Genomic DNA, 16893 nt, shown 5'->3' with positions numbered 1-16893 from the left:
TTTAAACAAAAAATAATAGTTTGCTGTTTTTTTCTTTCCACAGTTTGGCATCGGCTTTTTGTAAACGGTAAGAAACAGATAACTTTGTTGATATCCTATACAATCATTGTTAATTTAAGTTAACCTCACCATGTTGTCTGTGTCTGCGATATCCAGTGTTTCCAGATGCTAATGTGCACAATAAAGGGAGGCAACACCGCGATGAGCAGAGGAATCTGCATTTCTTTGCTCCTGAGTATGGAGGTAAGAGCAGAGCAGGGAATTTTGTACCTTGAACTTGTGAACAGTTGTTTTATTCTTCAGCTGTTTACACCAATAACAAAAAATCTGTTAATACCAGCTTCTTCCAACATGAATTTATACCATCTGGAACAAGTGAAAACACAAAACAGAAATCAAGCTGGGCATGTTTTTGTCTTCTAAAATGTCCTTGATTAAAGGAGACTTTTTATGTCTCCTTAAAGCAGCTGTTTGAAGGAAAAATTCTACTTTGTTTATCTAAGTGTGAGTTCTTTGAGTCCAAGAGAAACAGATTAGCCCCAAAATGTGATATTTTAACCAAAGATTAAACATAAAAACACATCTGAGCTCTAAACTCTGTGGTGCTTTTTCAAACTCATTTTCTTACAAGACTAAATGATGAATCTCATTTTTCCATCTCTTCTGTTTCTTCTTCTCCTTTCTCCAGCTGGTGAAGATGATTACTCCATAGATATTTTCTCCTTCGGCATCTGTGCTCTGGAGGTAAGAGAAACACATCTACAAAGCTCGGCCCTCACTGAAGGATAATTAAAATCAATACATTTTTATACACCTGTTCGAAATCACATCCGGTCGGCGGCAGTCTTAGTGAGACATCCCAGACATCTTTTTCCCCTTGTGATGTATTCCTGCTCCCTCTCGAGGGGGTCCTGAGGCATACCCAGACCAGATGGGACATGTAGCTGAGGTGGCTCAAGCACTTGATAGGGCTCCTGAGTGCCTCGGGTTAGACCCAGAGCTTAGTGCAGGGATATTTAAAGTCACAACTGATTACTTCCGTCAACAGATCTTGATGAAATTTTCAAAATGGGATGAGGAAGAAGTGATTAAATTTTGGAGGTGATCCGAATCACCGTCTGGATCCAGGATTTCTCAAAAGGATTCTTTATCATTGGGAGATAGGGCCGTTTTCCCCATATGTGTATATAACTCCACCATAAATGGTCAGATTGCTTTTCAAAACAATACAAGACAAAGTCACCATAATTTCTGACAGATGTAAAAGTACGATCCAGATCCTGGTAATATTCTGGATACCAAGATCCAGAATATGAAATATGTACTGTTACACTGTCAGGTAACAAATTATTGTACAAACCTGCAACTAACACCAAATTGTAGCAGACAGTCTGCTGAAAGAAAGTATAACATTAAAGTAGGACTTGAGTGTTATGTGACAATCACAATATGCTTGGTGGAGGTCTGCGCTCTCTAAGTGCTTTTCTAGTCTTATAAATGTGACTGGCTCCATGTATGATGACATGCATGATGTATAATGAGTAGAATTAAACATGTAATAGTCATTAGTCAGCCAGAGTCACATGACTCTCAACACTGCAAACCTGGCAGAGTTTCTCAAAGTCAAATGTAGCTTTAGAGTAAACAAACATGGTGGATGATGGGATGATCTCAAGCAAAACATTGCTTTACAATCTGGCACATTCACTGCGGTCACAATTTCTTCATAACACCTGTCATCCTTTATTTTGGTAAGTTTCACAGGACATGTTGTGTAAACACTCTTGTTATTGCTGGTCTCTCATTTCTGACATCCATCTAAGCATAATGCTTCACTTTCACTGTTTCCATCATGGCTGCCTTTGTTTTGCTTCCTCCTCATTGGCTGTCATTCCATTTCACATGGAGCATTACATCTGTCCACACATAAACACCGAGCATGTTGTGATTTCAAATCCAGGCCACCCGTATCTTCACCTGAACAGGGAGTGGAATCACTTGTAGGATAAACTTATAGCTCAGGAGAACCATCAGATCATGGCCTTCGAAGACTCAAAATTGGACCCATAATCTTGTGTGCACCCTGCTTTTGTTTCCCCTCTGTGTAAGTGTTTTCAGTGTGATTGCTCTGACGGATTTTCTGCACCCATAGATGGCAGTGTTGGAGATCCAGGCTAACGGCGACACTGCTGTGTCCAAAGAGGCCATCATCAATGCAGGTCAATCTCTGGAAGATCCTCTCATGAGAGTGAGTCTCAAAAATACTTCACGTCCTAAATAAAAACAGCAGCTTAACAGAAGGAACACGATAATGAAGACACACTGTCCCACTTTCCTACTCTATTAACACTCGCCTACACACACCACCTTGCTTCTGGGTTGATTTCGCACCACACAAAAAGACTTGTAATGTGTTTTCCAGTAGAGCGAGAACACAAAGAGAAGTTTGATAAACTGGGACATACTGTTCGGCTCTTCACCTACATGCCGGACTCAGTTTCTTTCTGCAATTTTGCCGCAGGAGTTCACGCAGTCTTGTTTGCGTCATGAAGCCAAGCTCCGTCCTACGGCCCACGACCTTCTGTTCCACCGAGTCCTGTTCGAGGTCCACTCCCTCAAACTGCTCGCCGCCCACTGCCTCATCAACAACCAGTGTGAGTTTCTCTCCTCCACACGCCGACAAACCACGCCAAAGTCAATGTGCTCTTCTTTCCGTGCTGATATTTACCAGTTTATGCATCAGATCAGCTTGATTTTTACATATTGGTTCAAAAAGTGAAGAAAATGGTGCATCTGTTTGATGTAAGGTCATAAACCCTTATAAACCATTATCAGAGAGTGAAAACATAGCATCACATTTATGTAAGAACAGGTGTCCTCTCCCTCTCTGAATAGTATATTGCTTAGCTTTAGCAAGCAGACCAGTTTTCCAACATCTCAGAAAAGTTGATTTTTAAAAGGGGCTGTGAGGAGTTTGAAAGTGATCTTGAAAAAGTCTCTCTTGTAGATATATGCCTGATCCTAATCCACACTTTAAAATGAGATTATAAGCCCCAGTATTGCTGGTTACAATTTTTTTTAAATAGCTACTTCTTAGCTTTCAGTTTGGGTCGTCTAGGACCAGATTGATCTATGGCACGTCTCGGTCTCTATGACAACACCACGCCGGCTGATTAACTTAGGAAGTGAGAAGAGATAAAACACAGAGATCTGTGTCTGGGTGTGCAATCAAAACAGATCCTCCTTATTGCACCTTTAACACATAACTGTTGAAATTATGACTGCATGAAAAAAAAAACATGAACATTGCTAATAAATGTCCAAATTTCCTCTACATCCTCAGATTTACTTCCAGAGAACTGTGTGGAAGAGAAAACCAAGTCCTTTGACCCGAACGCTGTCATGGCCGAGATCAAACACGAAGACAGACAAGGAGTTCAACTCAAGTAAAATCACACAAACAAGCAAGAACTAGCAGCTCTTATTGACATATTTATTCACCCTTAAAGAAATGTATGAGTGCTCGATTTGACGAATGTATCTTTTAGTGATTTTTAGCCCCAAATTTGACATTAAACATATTTTTGCCATTGTTATAGACTTATGAAATCAAACCTCCCCTGTCCCTCAGATGTTTCTTGATACCAGATGATAAGTGAATAGTTTTCTTGCATTGCTACATGCTAACAGGATAAGGATGTGGATTTTAAGACTATTTTGACCTGCAAACAACATTTTTAGCCCTAAATATTTCTTCTCCTGCACCCTGAACCATTTTATGCACTGTTTCCTGCAATTTCTGCTCCATTGTATAACTTAAATCTAGTCTTGTATCCTCTAATGAGTTTTTTAAACAATGAATGCTCATGAAGCACATTTTGACATCATGATAATTACGTTTATTTAAAGACATCAGCTGTTAGAGTGCCTGAGTTTCTGCAGAATATACAGAGCTTTAGCTTCATAGAGGTTGTACAGTCTTTGTGGACTTGACCAAAAATTTAAATGTTCACATAACTCAGAACATGATTCATGTCAGTTGGTGCGCATCACTCATTCTGCTCTTCTCTGTTCCTTCCTCTTCTGTAGATATTCCCATGTGTCTCCTTTGGAACTGGACAAGTTTCTAGAAGACGTGAAGTAAGTTGGCCAAACGTCTGCGACTTCTTAGGTGTCAGTAATACTCAGAGTGTTCAACATTTTGTCCTTTCCTCTCTCCAGAAACGGGATTTACCCTTTGATGAACTTTGCCTCGTCTCGGCCTCATCCCGTCCCCCGAGCCCTCTCCCTGTCTCAGGAGCAGGTAGAGACGGTGAAAACGCCAACGCCTGAGCCTCAGGAGACAGAGACCAGGAAGGTTAGACTTCAAACATTTTGCAAAGATTGTTAAATAATCAGTCTGGCTGTTAATGTTTCAGGTTATGTAACACAAAGAAATTTGCAACACAACACTGCTTGAGGAGGCAAAATATCATTTTATTCATTGCACTGCTAAGAAAACCACAAGATGCAAGGTTTATACATGATGCAAACAAATCTCTTTTGGCTCTGCAGGTTGTTCAGATGCACTGTAACTTGGAGTCAATTGAAGAAGGGACCAAAACTCATGTGAGTCACACAGTATTACAGGTACTTTGCCCATTTCAGCTTAAACTTCTGTTGGGCTTCTTCATTATGTAACAAAAATGTCTTCCTTTGAGAAGCTTAATTTAGATGTGACGTTTTATCTCTCTGCAGCTCTCTTTGTTTCTGAAGATGGATGACAAACTTCATCGGCAGCTGAGCTGTGACATCCTTCCAAGTAAGTCAGACCTGAGCTCACCGATTACTTCAGAAATCTTCCAAAACAAGTCACAAATGTAAACTTTTATTAAAAGATATGTAATAATGTTTTATAAGTTATGTGTAATTTGAAGTTTAGTCATTCAAACTTGAGAAAACATGCACTCCAGGGAAGATGTGTCTAAACTTGTTAAGAGGACAGCATTCAATTTTGTTAAAATGCTGTTTAAGTAACATGAATGCTCCGTTGTACAACTTTTTTTGTTATTAGTATAGCTCTGAATACATCCAATCACATCAATACTCTGATAAATGGAACATATGGCTTCTGAATCAACGACACATAGGAGTACACTTCTGCATTTTAGTTTGCACAGTTCAGTATTGGTCTTTTTGTGAGATTTTTTGACAATTTGGAAAATAAAATGACCAGACTTGTGTAACTGAAGTACTTCATGTGTGAAACTTTCAGCCGACACCTCCAAAGACCTTGCCAGTGAGCTTGTCCACTACGCCTTCATTACTGAGGTAAATATGACATTTTTCTATTTTTCTGTGTGTTTTAAAAAGCCCTCAGGGCAGAAAGTTGTGTATTCAGTCCATATTTGGTGATATAACTGTCTTGTTTGTTATGTAGGAGGACAGTGAGAAGGTTGCAGGGTTCCTGGAGGACGCCATCAACCGACACCGGGTCAGAGCGCTCGCCGCTGGGAGCACGCAGTGAGAAGGGATCACAGCTGCTGGCCCAAACTGAGGAGCCCAAGCACCCAAATGGGTTAGATGAAGAGAGTTGGGATCACACAGCCAGGAACTGAGAGAGAGTGATGTTGAGCTGACCCAGCTATGGGGTAAAAATGGGACAAATACCGAAGGATGCCGGGTCACAACAGTCAGTAAATCATCGTAGAGAGACTTCGGAAGGAACTCCAGAGGAAGAAACCTCCGTTTGGAGGGCCTGAGGCATCATGGCTGTGTTCAGCAATCCCACAAAGCAGTGGAAGATTGACAAACCCCCTGCCTAAAAGGGCTATTACGCCTTAATATATACTGCAGCTTAGGTTTCCATAATGCCACTTTTTCAGAGCAGAAATGTTTTACATAAAATGCAGCAGAAAGACATTTTAGAGCTCATAAGCCTGTATGCACTCCAGTGTCTACTTAAATTTAATTTTAATCATACACAGAAGAAAGCCTGCCTCTCTCACAAACCTGACCCTTCAGTTTATTTTTGGGATTCAGTTCTGTCCAACACTCACCGTCCTCTAGTTGACATATTTATTTCTGACTGTGAACAATAGGAGCTTTGCACAAGCCTGTTCTGTTTCTGTTAACGCAAGCCCTCTTGGGTTAAAGGTCATTTCCCCCTGGATCCACACGCCATGCCTAAATGTAGTGACAAGAAATGGGATGATGCCTCTCTTTTAAGCCTGCAGTGCTCTTAAGGGTTTTCCCTGTGAACGTGCTCTGAAAGCCAAAGATTTGGAGAAGTGCCTGCTATGGCAACGAAAAAATCCCAATGAAATGGCATCGCTCCCATCCGATCTATTCAGTGATACATATTCAGGCTGTATGTAAAGATGGACCCATCACCAGCTCTTCCTACTTACGTAAATGATGCCAAACCTCCTTCAATGGCTGGTGGCTCTGTTTTGTCGGGTAAGAGTTTAGAGTAGTTTGGTATAGTATGGAGGTGGAGCCATGTTACCAACCCGCCAACCAAAACAAAAACTAGCTAACTCCTAAACTTAGAGATAAAGTGTCAAATCCTTTGGGTTAGCACAATGTTTATTTTAAATATTTCATTCGAGGCCTCCTCTAATTCACCAATCTTGTGCAGTGTTACAGTAGCCAAAGTTTTCCACAGAGCTTTCAGAAAAAATAATAATTGATGTAAATCAGAATGAAATGAACTAACTACATGGACAGAAATCATATGTTCAGAAAATTAACTGCAAGTTTTCATTTTTAAGTTTGACCTCTGTACCATCTATTACAACAAAGAGCCAGGCTGTATGACCTACACTGCAGCCAATCAGTATCTATTTATTTTGGCTTCACTTTTGAGAACCTGCTGTGTTGTCCATCTTTTTATACAGCCTACGTATGACTTTCAAAATGTCAAAACTAGATGCATAAATTAGACTTCTAAAGAAGTCGGCTTTTGTGAATGTCCGTATAAAGCTGCAGCCACTGTATGTATATTTATGGATCATCTGTTGTCAATTAGTTTGGAAGAGCTGCAGCTTGTGTACAAAAATTCAATATATCACAGAAACCTTGTGACTATATAAATTGAAGAAAGGGTGTGGGTGTTTATAAAAATGGCCATTTTGTTGATATTTAAGTCAGACACAATAATTTTGCCATATATCCAAAACTTAAAAATAAATAATCTCCATTTCTTTTCTGTGAATATGTCTTTAGTTTTTTTTTTACAGGAAAAATCCACCCTTAAGTTTTTGATGTTCATTATTTGTTGTTTTCTGGGCTACATGTGATGAAATATATCTCTTACTAGAGTGGGAATATTTTGCTTCATTCTCTAGTAACACATCCACTCTCTTTTTTTTTCTCTAGACATTTTCAGAGTGAACTTTGACACCGATCGCACTGCAGCCCACACAAACACAAAAATAGAATACATCCCTTAAGCTCTGCCAGGTTTGCTTGGCAAGAATCTTGGCGCATATGTGTGGACGGCAGAAACAATACAACATTTTCTGATTGGTCTTCAGCATTTTACTCTTTGTTTGATTCAAGTAACAATGCTTCGTTTGCTAACCTGGGTCTCTGAGGTCACTGTTTTATACCCGCTGTACAATCATAGCTTACACTACTTACTCTTCTCTGTGTCATGCCTTCTTACTTGTGTATTTCTAAAGACAAGAGTCTGGAAATTTGCAAAGCATTCAACTACTAGAGGCTGTGGTGTACATATTTGTTTGTGGCTGTTAAAGAGGTTTACTTTGAGGCAAACATTCAATGCAAAACAGTGCCACTACTGGGCTTATTTGATCTATTAAGCTGCATGTCTTAATAGCCTGACACCATCCAGAAATCTGCATTTTGCCTTTTTGTCAGTCTCACTTCAGTCCTACAAAGGACCTGACTAAGAAAATGAATGTTTAGACTGTTCAAATATGAAAAAAGAGCATCCATATCAGTCTTATTTTATGTCTGATGACTTAAGTTCCCGTGAATTTGTTGAATTACACTTGCCTTTGGATGTGTTCTTTAACTTTTGTTAAATATTGTAGCTCCTGCAATTAAAGACAACAATAAACAATATGTGACATATAGAATGTGTCTGGAGTGCTTTTCTTGTATTGATGAATAAAAGTTTTACATTTTATTTGTTGGTTTACTCTGAGACACAACTCAGTCGACTCAAAAGGGTCAAGTATTTGCTAACATACTTAAAAAATATTAACTACAAAGTTAGAATTGTGATTTCATTTAATGGGGATCTCCACTTAAAGCAACAAATTCACAGAAAGGATGGCAAAAGGTGCATTATATCTTGATGTATTCCAAATGACTACACACTGTTTACTATTTAGAAGAAATATGTACAAATAAAAGACAATTACTAGGTTAAGCCTTGTTATAACCCTAAAGCCAAAAGGTTTTAAAGAAAATGAAAAAAAGGGTGGGAAAAAAAGTATGGAAATGCTTTTTTGGTATGCATATGAATGCAAAAAGATGTGACCATAATTGTAGCAAATAGTACCTTGAAAATAAAAAATTACACGCAATTTAGCGTTAACTTCTGATATAAACAACAAATGCATGATGTGTAATGTATTCCTAAAGCTCAAACGCTGTTTTTAAAAATTGCATTCATTTATAATGAGGTTTTAGTTATCGCGATAACTTCCATTGAAACAGTCGGAATCTCGCGAGTCGTCAGCGCGAGGGCCTCTCCAAGACGGTGTGCTTCATGGCGGTTACGGAGGCTGCGGTAAATATATTTCTCGATAAATAGATGAAATGGACGGTATTCTGCCACCAAGGACTATGCGTAGTTATTACGCAATGTCTGATTGATTTTAAATTATGTAGAATATCTTTTTAAAATGTAGTCTTAACGGGAATCCGTTTGCTTCGCGGGTCTTAGAAATGAATGCATAAGGTTAGCTAATGTTAGCCTCTTTAGCAGGAACGAAGCGTTGTCGCAACTAGGCCTCGCTATCATATTGTGCGTTTAGAACAATTGTGCAGCTACGTTAGTGGGAGTATGTTGATAAATATCTGCAAATCAACTTTTTAATAAGATAACCTCCGGATAAACTTTATCCCTTGATCGTTATTTCTCTGTTTACGTTACGGTTATGCTACAATGAAATCCATTAGCATTCATCACGCTAACGTTAGCTGATTAAATTAACGAATTGACGGGCAGGTTTATGGAGACTGAAATGGAAAATGATGCTGGCTGCCTGTTTATTTTTACATAGTAGTCTGAAGGCATTTTTTATTTCCCACTAGAATTTGTTGAGTTGTTAAAGCTTCCCATCAGTCCTCTTCCCTTCGGGGGCTTTCCTGTCTCAGTCTGGTGGACCCAGCGATTAGCGGGTTACGTAGGTAAGGAGTTCGTCCGGTCCCACCTGGTCTAAATCCGGGTGCATGTCCTGCATATGCTGTACACTGAATCTATACCCTGTTGTGAATAATGTGATGTGACTTCTGATTGCACTGAGGATTTGTTTCAACTGGGAATTGCAGTCATGGATGTACATACACGCAGATTATCCATTCTCCTGTGGTAACATGTGATGGTTTAAGTGGATATCTTTTGATTGCAGGGAGGTGAAGCTCTGACGATGGAGAATGGACAGGGCACAGGCTCCAAGCTTGGCCTTCCGCCTCTCACCCCAGAGCAGCAGGAGGCACTTCAGAGGGTAGGAGACCTGTTACAACCCCCTTACACACCTGCAGTCTTCAAAATTTCAGGACAACATGAACTTTTCACCTTGATTTTTCAGTTTTTAGTTTCACGTTTATCACTTCTGGATGGAAAGGCTTCCTTGATGGGAGTGGTGGGGTCTCAAATAGGCCCCTATAGTCACTGTTTGGTTTGTACAGCACTACAAAATGTAATGGCGCGCAGAGCAAAAAAGGCACACGATATCTTATCATTTCAACAAAGGCATCAAAAGCCCTAAAATAATCTTAAAAATGAAGCAATTGTTATGTAATGTCATTTTTTGTAGTTGTAATGTGGTGATGGACAGATGAAGCTCTGGGTCTTTCTTTCAATATGTTTCTCTGAAGTGAACGTTTTGAGGCTTCAAACCCAGCTGACACAGTGACGTCAGTAGACTCATAACTAATATGCACTTAAGTTTATAGCTGAAACGATTCCTCGAATGATTCGAGGTACTCGATTACAAAAAATATTCAAGTAATTTTCTCCGCCTCAAGGAATCGTTTAATTTTAAAAAAAGATTAAAGAGTGGTATTTCAAATAGAGCTGAGGCCATATTAAGAGAGTTTTTAGATCCCTCAAACTATCTCTTCTACAAAATAGCAACTAGCAACAAATCTAGCTTCTTTCTGGAGTTTGGAGACTAATGGGTCATTCTACGAAACGGGTGCCATTTGGGTCCCCAACATTTGATGAGATGTACAAGGCACAAAAAATGTGTCAAAGTGTGTTTACAAATTTTGGTGCTACCAAAGCAAGTGCTCTTATTGACATGCTGTATCAGAAAATTCTATTTGTCAAAGAGAAAAATTTTCATTTGAAAAATAACTGCTCTTTAACTAAACAAAAATGTATTTTATCCGATTACTCGATTAATCGATGGGATATTCAGTAGAATACTCAAATACTAAAATATTTGATAGCTGCAGCCCTACTTAAGTTAAATGAATAGCCTACCTTCTGACTTACTTGGATCACACAGTTTACCTGCACACTTTCTACTCTGTCAGGCCGAATGTGGAGCACCTCTGACATTCAAATCTTTAAAATTAATCAGCTGTGCGACCGCTCACTTTCAGCTCAATATTTTCCTGTAAAGCATTGCGGTCCACTCAAGTAATGCATTCATCCTCATCCGCAGGCAAAGAAGTATGCCATGGAACAAAGCATTAAGAGTGTGTTGGTGAAGCAGACCATCGCCCATCAGCAACAACAGCTCACCAACCTGCAGGTGAGATTGAGTGAAACAATGTGATACCTCAATGAAACAAAATGTTTGTATTGTGTGTGTCACCTGTGAGTCTGTATCCTAAATAGATAGATAAATTTCTCTCTTTTTTTTTTAGTCAGTCAGACCTCTCTTTTTGTAGGTTTAGGTAGTCAGTGTTCCTTTTTTTTTGTCTTAAATCCCTCCCTCCTCCATGCACTGAAAGAAAGACTGCAGCTGTAGACTTGGGGCCCTTGCTTTTGCTTCTGCTCTTTTTCAGATGGAGACGATCATCATTGAAGTCTTTGGTTAACATGTTCAATGCTTTGGGAACTTTTTTTATGTTTATTGCTGTGTGGTTATTTGTAACTTAGATTAGGGGAGGCAAATCCCCGAACTGTATGTTGTTTAGAGGGAGTGTCTGATTATGGTGTTAGCTTAAGCGCTTTTGTCTATCTAGCAAAGCAATGAAAATTTTGAAAAAGCAAAGCTAAGGGATATCTAACCTACTTTTCAGCACTTTTTTCATCTTTACTGTCTTTCAGATGGCAGCAGTGACAATGGGCTTTGGAGATCCTCTCTCACCTTTACAATCGGTCAATAGATTATTAAATTATTTTTCTGTGCGCATTCCCAATGGAAAAGGACTGTTACCCTTCTTTTACTGGTTGCTTGGCAACAATCCCTGCCTTTTGTCTAACCCAAGAATGCATATTTTGTAAGGAACGTGGCTCTCCACTGCTAATGCACTTGCAACCTGCCTGTAATCCTTTTGTGAGATAAATCAGTGTTCATCTTTGAAGCTCTTCCCTCTTCTTGAGTTTCAATGGGAGATTTGCATTAGTTTTTTTTAAAGCCATAAAATGCTTTCTGAAAGACTTTTGAACAGGTTTAAACTACAGTCACTTCTCTGAAAAATATGCATTTGCTCAACTTGAAACCAGAAAATTCTTGGCATGGGACAAAAGAGGGATAGCAATCCCTGTAATGGACCAAACTGAGAGAACTGCTGAAACAGGAACCTTTTTGGCCATCTCAAAGTCAAGTTTTTTTTCTGTCATTGAACAAGTTAACTGTCTTTGATGTCATGAATTCACCACAATTAGCCTTGAAATTATCCTAGCAAAAGCAGACACAGCATCCCTCCCTCCCCCTTAGACTTGAGAAGAAAGTTTGCAATGCTTTCATCAAGACTTTGTATGGATTTCGTTTGAACTCCACGATTACTTTTGTTACCTTACTTGCAACCCCACGGACTACAGGTCAGTTTCTGAAGCCAAATATTTGTGAGGGCTGTGCATGTCAATCACTCTAGTGTTGTTTTTTCTCCATTCTGTCTGTTCCAAAGTAACAGCAAAGAGATCATACTGTAATTTCCAGTGGTGACTCTGAAATTTGATGACTGTTATACATGTTAGCATTCTTCACAATGTTCTGTCCATTGATTTCAGTATCTCATTACTTCCCTAGTCTACCTGTCCAGACCCCCCTAACTTGGAATTGGCCTCTTAACTACTTTTTTTGGGAAAAGCAAGCACAGTAGAAAAATACACATTTTTAATTTGTGTGTGTTTTTGTTTTTCCTCTCTTTTTCTCTCTTAATGCTAATCATGTGTTGTTTGTTTCCGGTCGGCAGGTGGCAGCTCAGCGACAGCGTGCCCTCGCCATCATGTGTCGGGTGTATGTGGGCTCCATTTACTATGAGCTTGGTGAGGACACCATCAGACAGGCCTTTGCCCCCTTCGGCCCGATCAAGAGCATTGACATGTCTTGGGATTCGGTAACAATGAAACACAAGGTCAGTGGCTTTTAACGCCCATTATGTGTAACAAAAAAAAGCTGATGGGTCACCTTTGCTCATTCTTTTGTGTTCTGTTTCTTTTGGGCTGTCTCGCTGTGTAGGGGTTTGCTTTTGTGGAGTATGATGTGCCAGAAGCTGCTCAGCTGGCTCTGGAGCAGATGAACTCGGTCATGCTGGGGGGACGAAACATTAAGGTAAGTAGTCTGTAGGTATGAGTTTCTCTTGAGGACTTAAAAAAAGTAACCTGCTTTGTTTTTCTTTTGGATTTGGAGTCAGTTTCACCATTCTGATGACTTGAAATAACCACATGTGACTTATCCCTTTCTCTCCTCTGTGCTTGTTTTTGTGTCTCGATTCCCAGGTGCGTCTGTCGAATGTGTGCTCTGTGTGCTGCTGTTCTTTCTGTGTGTGTTTGTGTGTGTGTGCTTTCATGATTTCATCAGAGCTATTTTAGCGACCAGGATGCCCAGCAGCGTGCGACTCTGAAACCCTGATGTGCTGATGATGGGCTGCGCCTGGTTGGTGTTGCTTGGCCGCCTCATCTGTAGTACAGATCCCAGTCGTGATTTTAAGATCCTCGTCCGACAGATGGAGAGCAGTTTTTAGGGAAGAGAGAGGAAGTTGTAGACATGCGTCCCCTTTCGGTGTTGCCACCAGCTCAGCTTGTCACATGGATGTAGTGTTTTGAGAAAATCATATATTTCTTTTGTAGTTTAGTTTTTTATTCTATAAAATTGATTTTTTTAATTCAGAATTTAAAATAAAATGTAATCTTGTACTAGGACATGAAAGAAAAGTTGCGCTGGAAATACTTTCAAGCCTTTTTTTGACTTTAGGGATGGAATAGCTTGGAAAGAGAGTGGAAATGTTGGGAGTAGAGAGACGGAGAGGACATGCAGTGAAAAGTCAAATCAGGAACTAATCCAATGAGGACTATAGCCTTTCTGCAGCTGCATACAAAAACCCCACTAGGTTAATGGTTTCCAAAAAACTGACAGGAGCTAATTTCTGTTTTATGTAGAAGCAGCTGTCAAAAAAAGTGTAGCAGAGGGATATCTGGAAAGGACAGTTTGACTTGTTTTGAAATCAGTTAATTTGAAATGAGAGAACTGAAAATTAAAGTTATCTTTTTTTTTTTAAAATATCATCTAGTTTTTTGTGCTTGGTTGCCCAACGCAGAGGTGATTGAATGGCCAGAAAGGTTTTTTTTGCAGACGTAAGAAGTTTAGTAATAACAAGATAATTACCAGAGAATACGCTGCAGATCCTGCAGATTAGCTTTGCATCAGGAAAGTGGCTTTGACTGAACTCGGTGGCTACCGAAAGTTCGTGCTGCAGGTGTTAAGGGATTTCAGGGAGAGCATTCTCGGTACGCACTGTGAACTCGGAACTCAGTCGCCCTGCTGGTATTATCTGTGCTATAGGTTGGGCGGCCAAGTAACATCGGTCAGGCGCAACCCATCATCGACCAGCTGGCAGAGGAGGCGCGCGCCTTTAACCGAATCTATGTGGCGTCTGTCCACCCGGACCTGTCAGACGATGACATCAAGAGTGTGTTTGAGGCCTTTGGAAGGATCAAGTCTTGCACCTTAGCCAGAGACCCCACCACAGGGCGACACAGAGGCTTTGGCTTCATCGGTGAGCTGGAGAGAGGGCCCTCATTCGCTCGTCCTCTCAGCGCTACCTCTGCTTTGCTACTAACTTGTGTTTTATTCACTTGCAGAGTATGAAAAGCCTCAGTCAGCCCTGGACGCTGTGTCTTCTATGAACCTCTTTGACCTGGGGGGTCAGTACCTACGGGTGGGCAAAGCAGTGACTCCGCCCATGCCCCTACTGACCCCCACGACTCCTGGTGGTCTGCCACCTGCCGCAGCAGTGGCTGCGGCGGCAGCCACCGCTAAGATTACGGCCCAGGCAAGTATGAATCCCTTCCAAAGGGATTTAATGGCCTTCCAGGTAAATATAACCCAGATCTAGCTAGAATTGACACTAAAGCACAGATAATATGGGCATTATTTTTATGTGAGGTGACTGGGAGAAGGCCAGTTCTGCAGGGATTATTTAAAACTGTAGTTGCCCAGACAGTGTCAATCTAACAGCTATGAAACACATTACAGTCTGGGTTTAAGCTTTATCTAGATTCATGTTTTCAAAGCCAAACCTAAAGATTGAATCATGTCATGTTATCTATACATTGTACAGTAATGTGATTTATTACTTCTCCTCCCATTCACTGATTGGGTGTGTAAGCTAAGTTTTCTCTCTTAGCACAAACACTTTGACCGGTTATCTTTACAACCATGACTCAAGATGCTCATATCAGAATGTATGACCTGCTAAGGATACCTGATGATTCTGACTTTGATTCTCGCCACAAACAGTTGAGGTTGAGCTCACTCTGTGCCATACTGTGTGATCGTTGACTGTGCTGCCTTGTGCTGTGTTCTGTGTGTTTCCCTTACCTAATGTCTTCGGCCCCCTCTCTTAAGGAGGCTGTAGCCGGCGCATCAGTCCTGGGGGCGTTAGCTGCGCCCCAACTTCTTGGTCAGCAAATGGGAATACCTCAGGCTGTTATGGCTGCCCAGGCGCCCGGGGTCATCACAGGTGCGTACCAAGGCACGAGTGATTTTTCTTTTTTTATCACTTACGTAGACAGAATCGTAGCATCCTTAGTATTGCTTAACGGGTAAAAATGTAGTTAGCTTGATTTTAATATCACTTACATTGGTACGCCACTAGTTGCTGGTTGGCGAGCTCTGCTATTCTTAAGTTGCAAGAGCCGCAACACATGGCACCTCTGTAAGTACTTGTTTCGTCGAATTTTTTAAGAGCCTAATCACTTCATAACGTTGTCTCTTCTCCTTTTAAAAGGTGTGACCCCTGTGCGTCCTCCAATACCGGTGCTTCCCCAGGTCGGTCTTGTTAACCCAGTTCTTGCGTCGCCACCCGTCCTGTCAAATCAAGCTGGTGCTTCAGGCCAGCAAGAGAGGAAAGAGGAGAAAGAGGAGATGCTGCAGGACGGAACAGGGCAGGAGATGCTGAGTGACCAAGAACATATGAGCATTTCAGGCAGCAGTGCGAGGCACATGGTGATGCAGAAACTGCTCCGAAAATCAGAGGTAAGACCTGGGGAAAAAACGAAAATGCTTACCACTCATCACAACAATGATTTTACTCCTCTAACTCTTTTTTTTTTTCCACTCCAGTCCACAGTGATGGTACTTCGAAATATGGTAGGACCAGAAGATATCGATGACGACCTCGAGGGTGAGGTCACAGAAGAGTGCGGCAAGTTCGGCTCTGTCAACAGAGTCATCATATACCAAGAAAAACAAGGCGAAGAGGAGGATGCAGACATCATTGTCAAAATATTTGTAGAGTTTTCTATGGCCTCAGAGATGAACAAAGCTATTCAGGCCCTCAACGACCGCTGGTTCGGGGGTCGCAAAGTTGTCGCAGAGGTGTATGACCAAGACCGATTCAACAGCAGTGACCTCTCTGCGTAAAACGTGTTGCATCGTTCACCAGCATCCATCCTAAAACCTTTTGCCCAAACTTATTTCAGCCACTTACTGAGACATGCGGGCCTCTGAAATTTGTAATTATTTTTTGTTTTGTTTTTTTTATTGCTGTTGATATCAATGTTCAACGCTCCATTGGGAGGAACCATGAAAGGTATTTTCATCTTATGTTGCTTTTCCTGTGAAGACTTTTTTTTGGTGCAGATTTCAAAATTTTGTAACTAACTGTTTGAAACATTTTCCCTGCTTCAGCCTATTTTTGTTTTTGTCTTTCATGAAGCTACACGGACATGTAAACACTTTTCTTTCTACGATTAAACTTCAACCTTTGGTTCATTAAGCATTTGTTGAGTTGGTTATTACAGGGGAAAAAAATACCCTTCCTTCAGATCACTGTTATTGAAGTATTTGTTGTAATTTCTTTGGTGCTTTACCTTCTTTAGTACCATTGAATCAACCATATAACCATGTACACTGGAATTAAATGATATTATAACAATTTGATCAGGTTAGAGATCTTATGACTTGTCGCTTTTTTTGCTTGTGTACCTGAAGATTAAAGTTTTACATCAAATATAAATCAGGATCACCTACTTTGCCAAGTACTTTCTGATAGAATACAAGGAATTTGACTATTTTGAGACGGTACTCTCCC

At 40.5% G+C, this 16893-nt stretch overlaps 2 protein-coding genes across 7 annotated transcripts in view; both read left to right on the top strand.

The window, feature by feature from the left end:
- nrbp2b (nuclear receptor binding protein 2b) overlaps nt 1-8070 on the top strand; it is a 52136-nt gene extending 44066 nt beyond the window's left edge. The window contains exons 7-18 of one of the 2 annotated variants that reach the window (XM_074693385.1): nt 44-67; nt 157-243; nt 689-744; nt 2153-2248; nt 2522-2654; nt 3344-3446; nt 4090-4140; nt 4222-4357; nt 4555-4629; nt 4738-4801; nt 5255-5310; nt 5420-8070. In XM_074693385.1, coding sequence (XP_074549486.1) covers nt 44-67; nt 157-243; nt 689-744; nt 2153-2248; nt 2522-2654; nt 3344-3446; nt 4090-4140; nt 4222-4357; nt 4555-4629; nt 4738-4801; nt 5255-5310; nt 5420-5506 — 968 coding nt within the window. In that variant the 3' untranslated portion in view covers nt 5507-8070. The remainder of the gene's footprint in view (nt 1-43; nt 68-156; nt 244-688; nt 745-2152; nt 2249-2521; nt 2655-3343; nt 3447-4089; nt 4141-4221; nt 4358-4554; nt 4630-4737; nt 4802-5254; nt 5311-5419) is intronic. The other variant, XM_074693386.1, reaches the window with a different exon arrangement.
- Nucleotides 8071-8661: 591 nt separating this feature from the next.
- Nucleotides 8662-16578, top strand: puf60b (poly-U binding splicing factor b). 5 transcript variants are annotated; one of them, XM_074693541.1, is made up of 12 exons: nt 8670-8743; nt 9271-9366; nt 9588-9683; nt 10851-10940; nt 11462-11512; nt 12553-12714; nt 12819-12911; nt 14142-14355; nt 14441-14673; nt 15207-15321; nt 15589-15836; nt 15924-16578. In XM_074693541.1, the coding sequence occupies exons 3-12, from the start codon at nt 9606-9608 to the stop codon at nt 16221-16223; spliced, it is 1584 nt and encodes a 527-aa protein (XP_074549642.1). In that variant the 5' UTR covers nt 8670-8743; nt 9271-9366; nt 9588-9605; the 3' UTR covers nt 16224-16578. The 5 variants fall into 5 exon arrangements, with proteins under 5 accessions (XP_074549643.1, XP_074549641.1, XP_074549645.1 ...); XM_074693542.1 differs by lacking the exon at nt 9271-9366 and having other exon boundaries at nt 8662-8743; nt 14441-14631; XM_074693540.1 differs by lacking the exon at nt 9271-9366 and having other exon boundaries at nt 8662-8743.
- Nucleotides 16579-16893: the final 315 nt, after the last annotated feature.

This window comes from Halichoeres trimaculatus, unplaced genomic scaffold (assembly GCF_033239565.1).
Source record: "Halichoeres trimaculatus isolate MK-OKI-2021-1 unplaced genomic scaffold, fHalTri1.1 fHalTri1_scaffold_18, whole genome shotgun sequence".
Classification (NCBI taxonomy): Eukaryota; Metazoa; Chordata; class Actinopteri; order Labriformes; family Labridae; genus Halichoeres; species Halichoeres trimaculatus.
The sequence above is the reverse complement of the archived record's forward strand: the minus strand, read 5'-3'. Positions and strand labels throughout refer to the sequence as shown.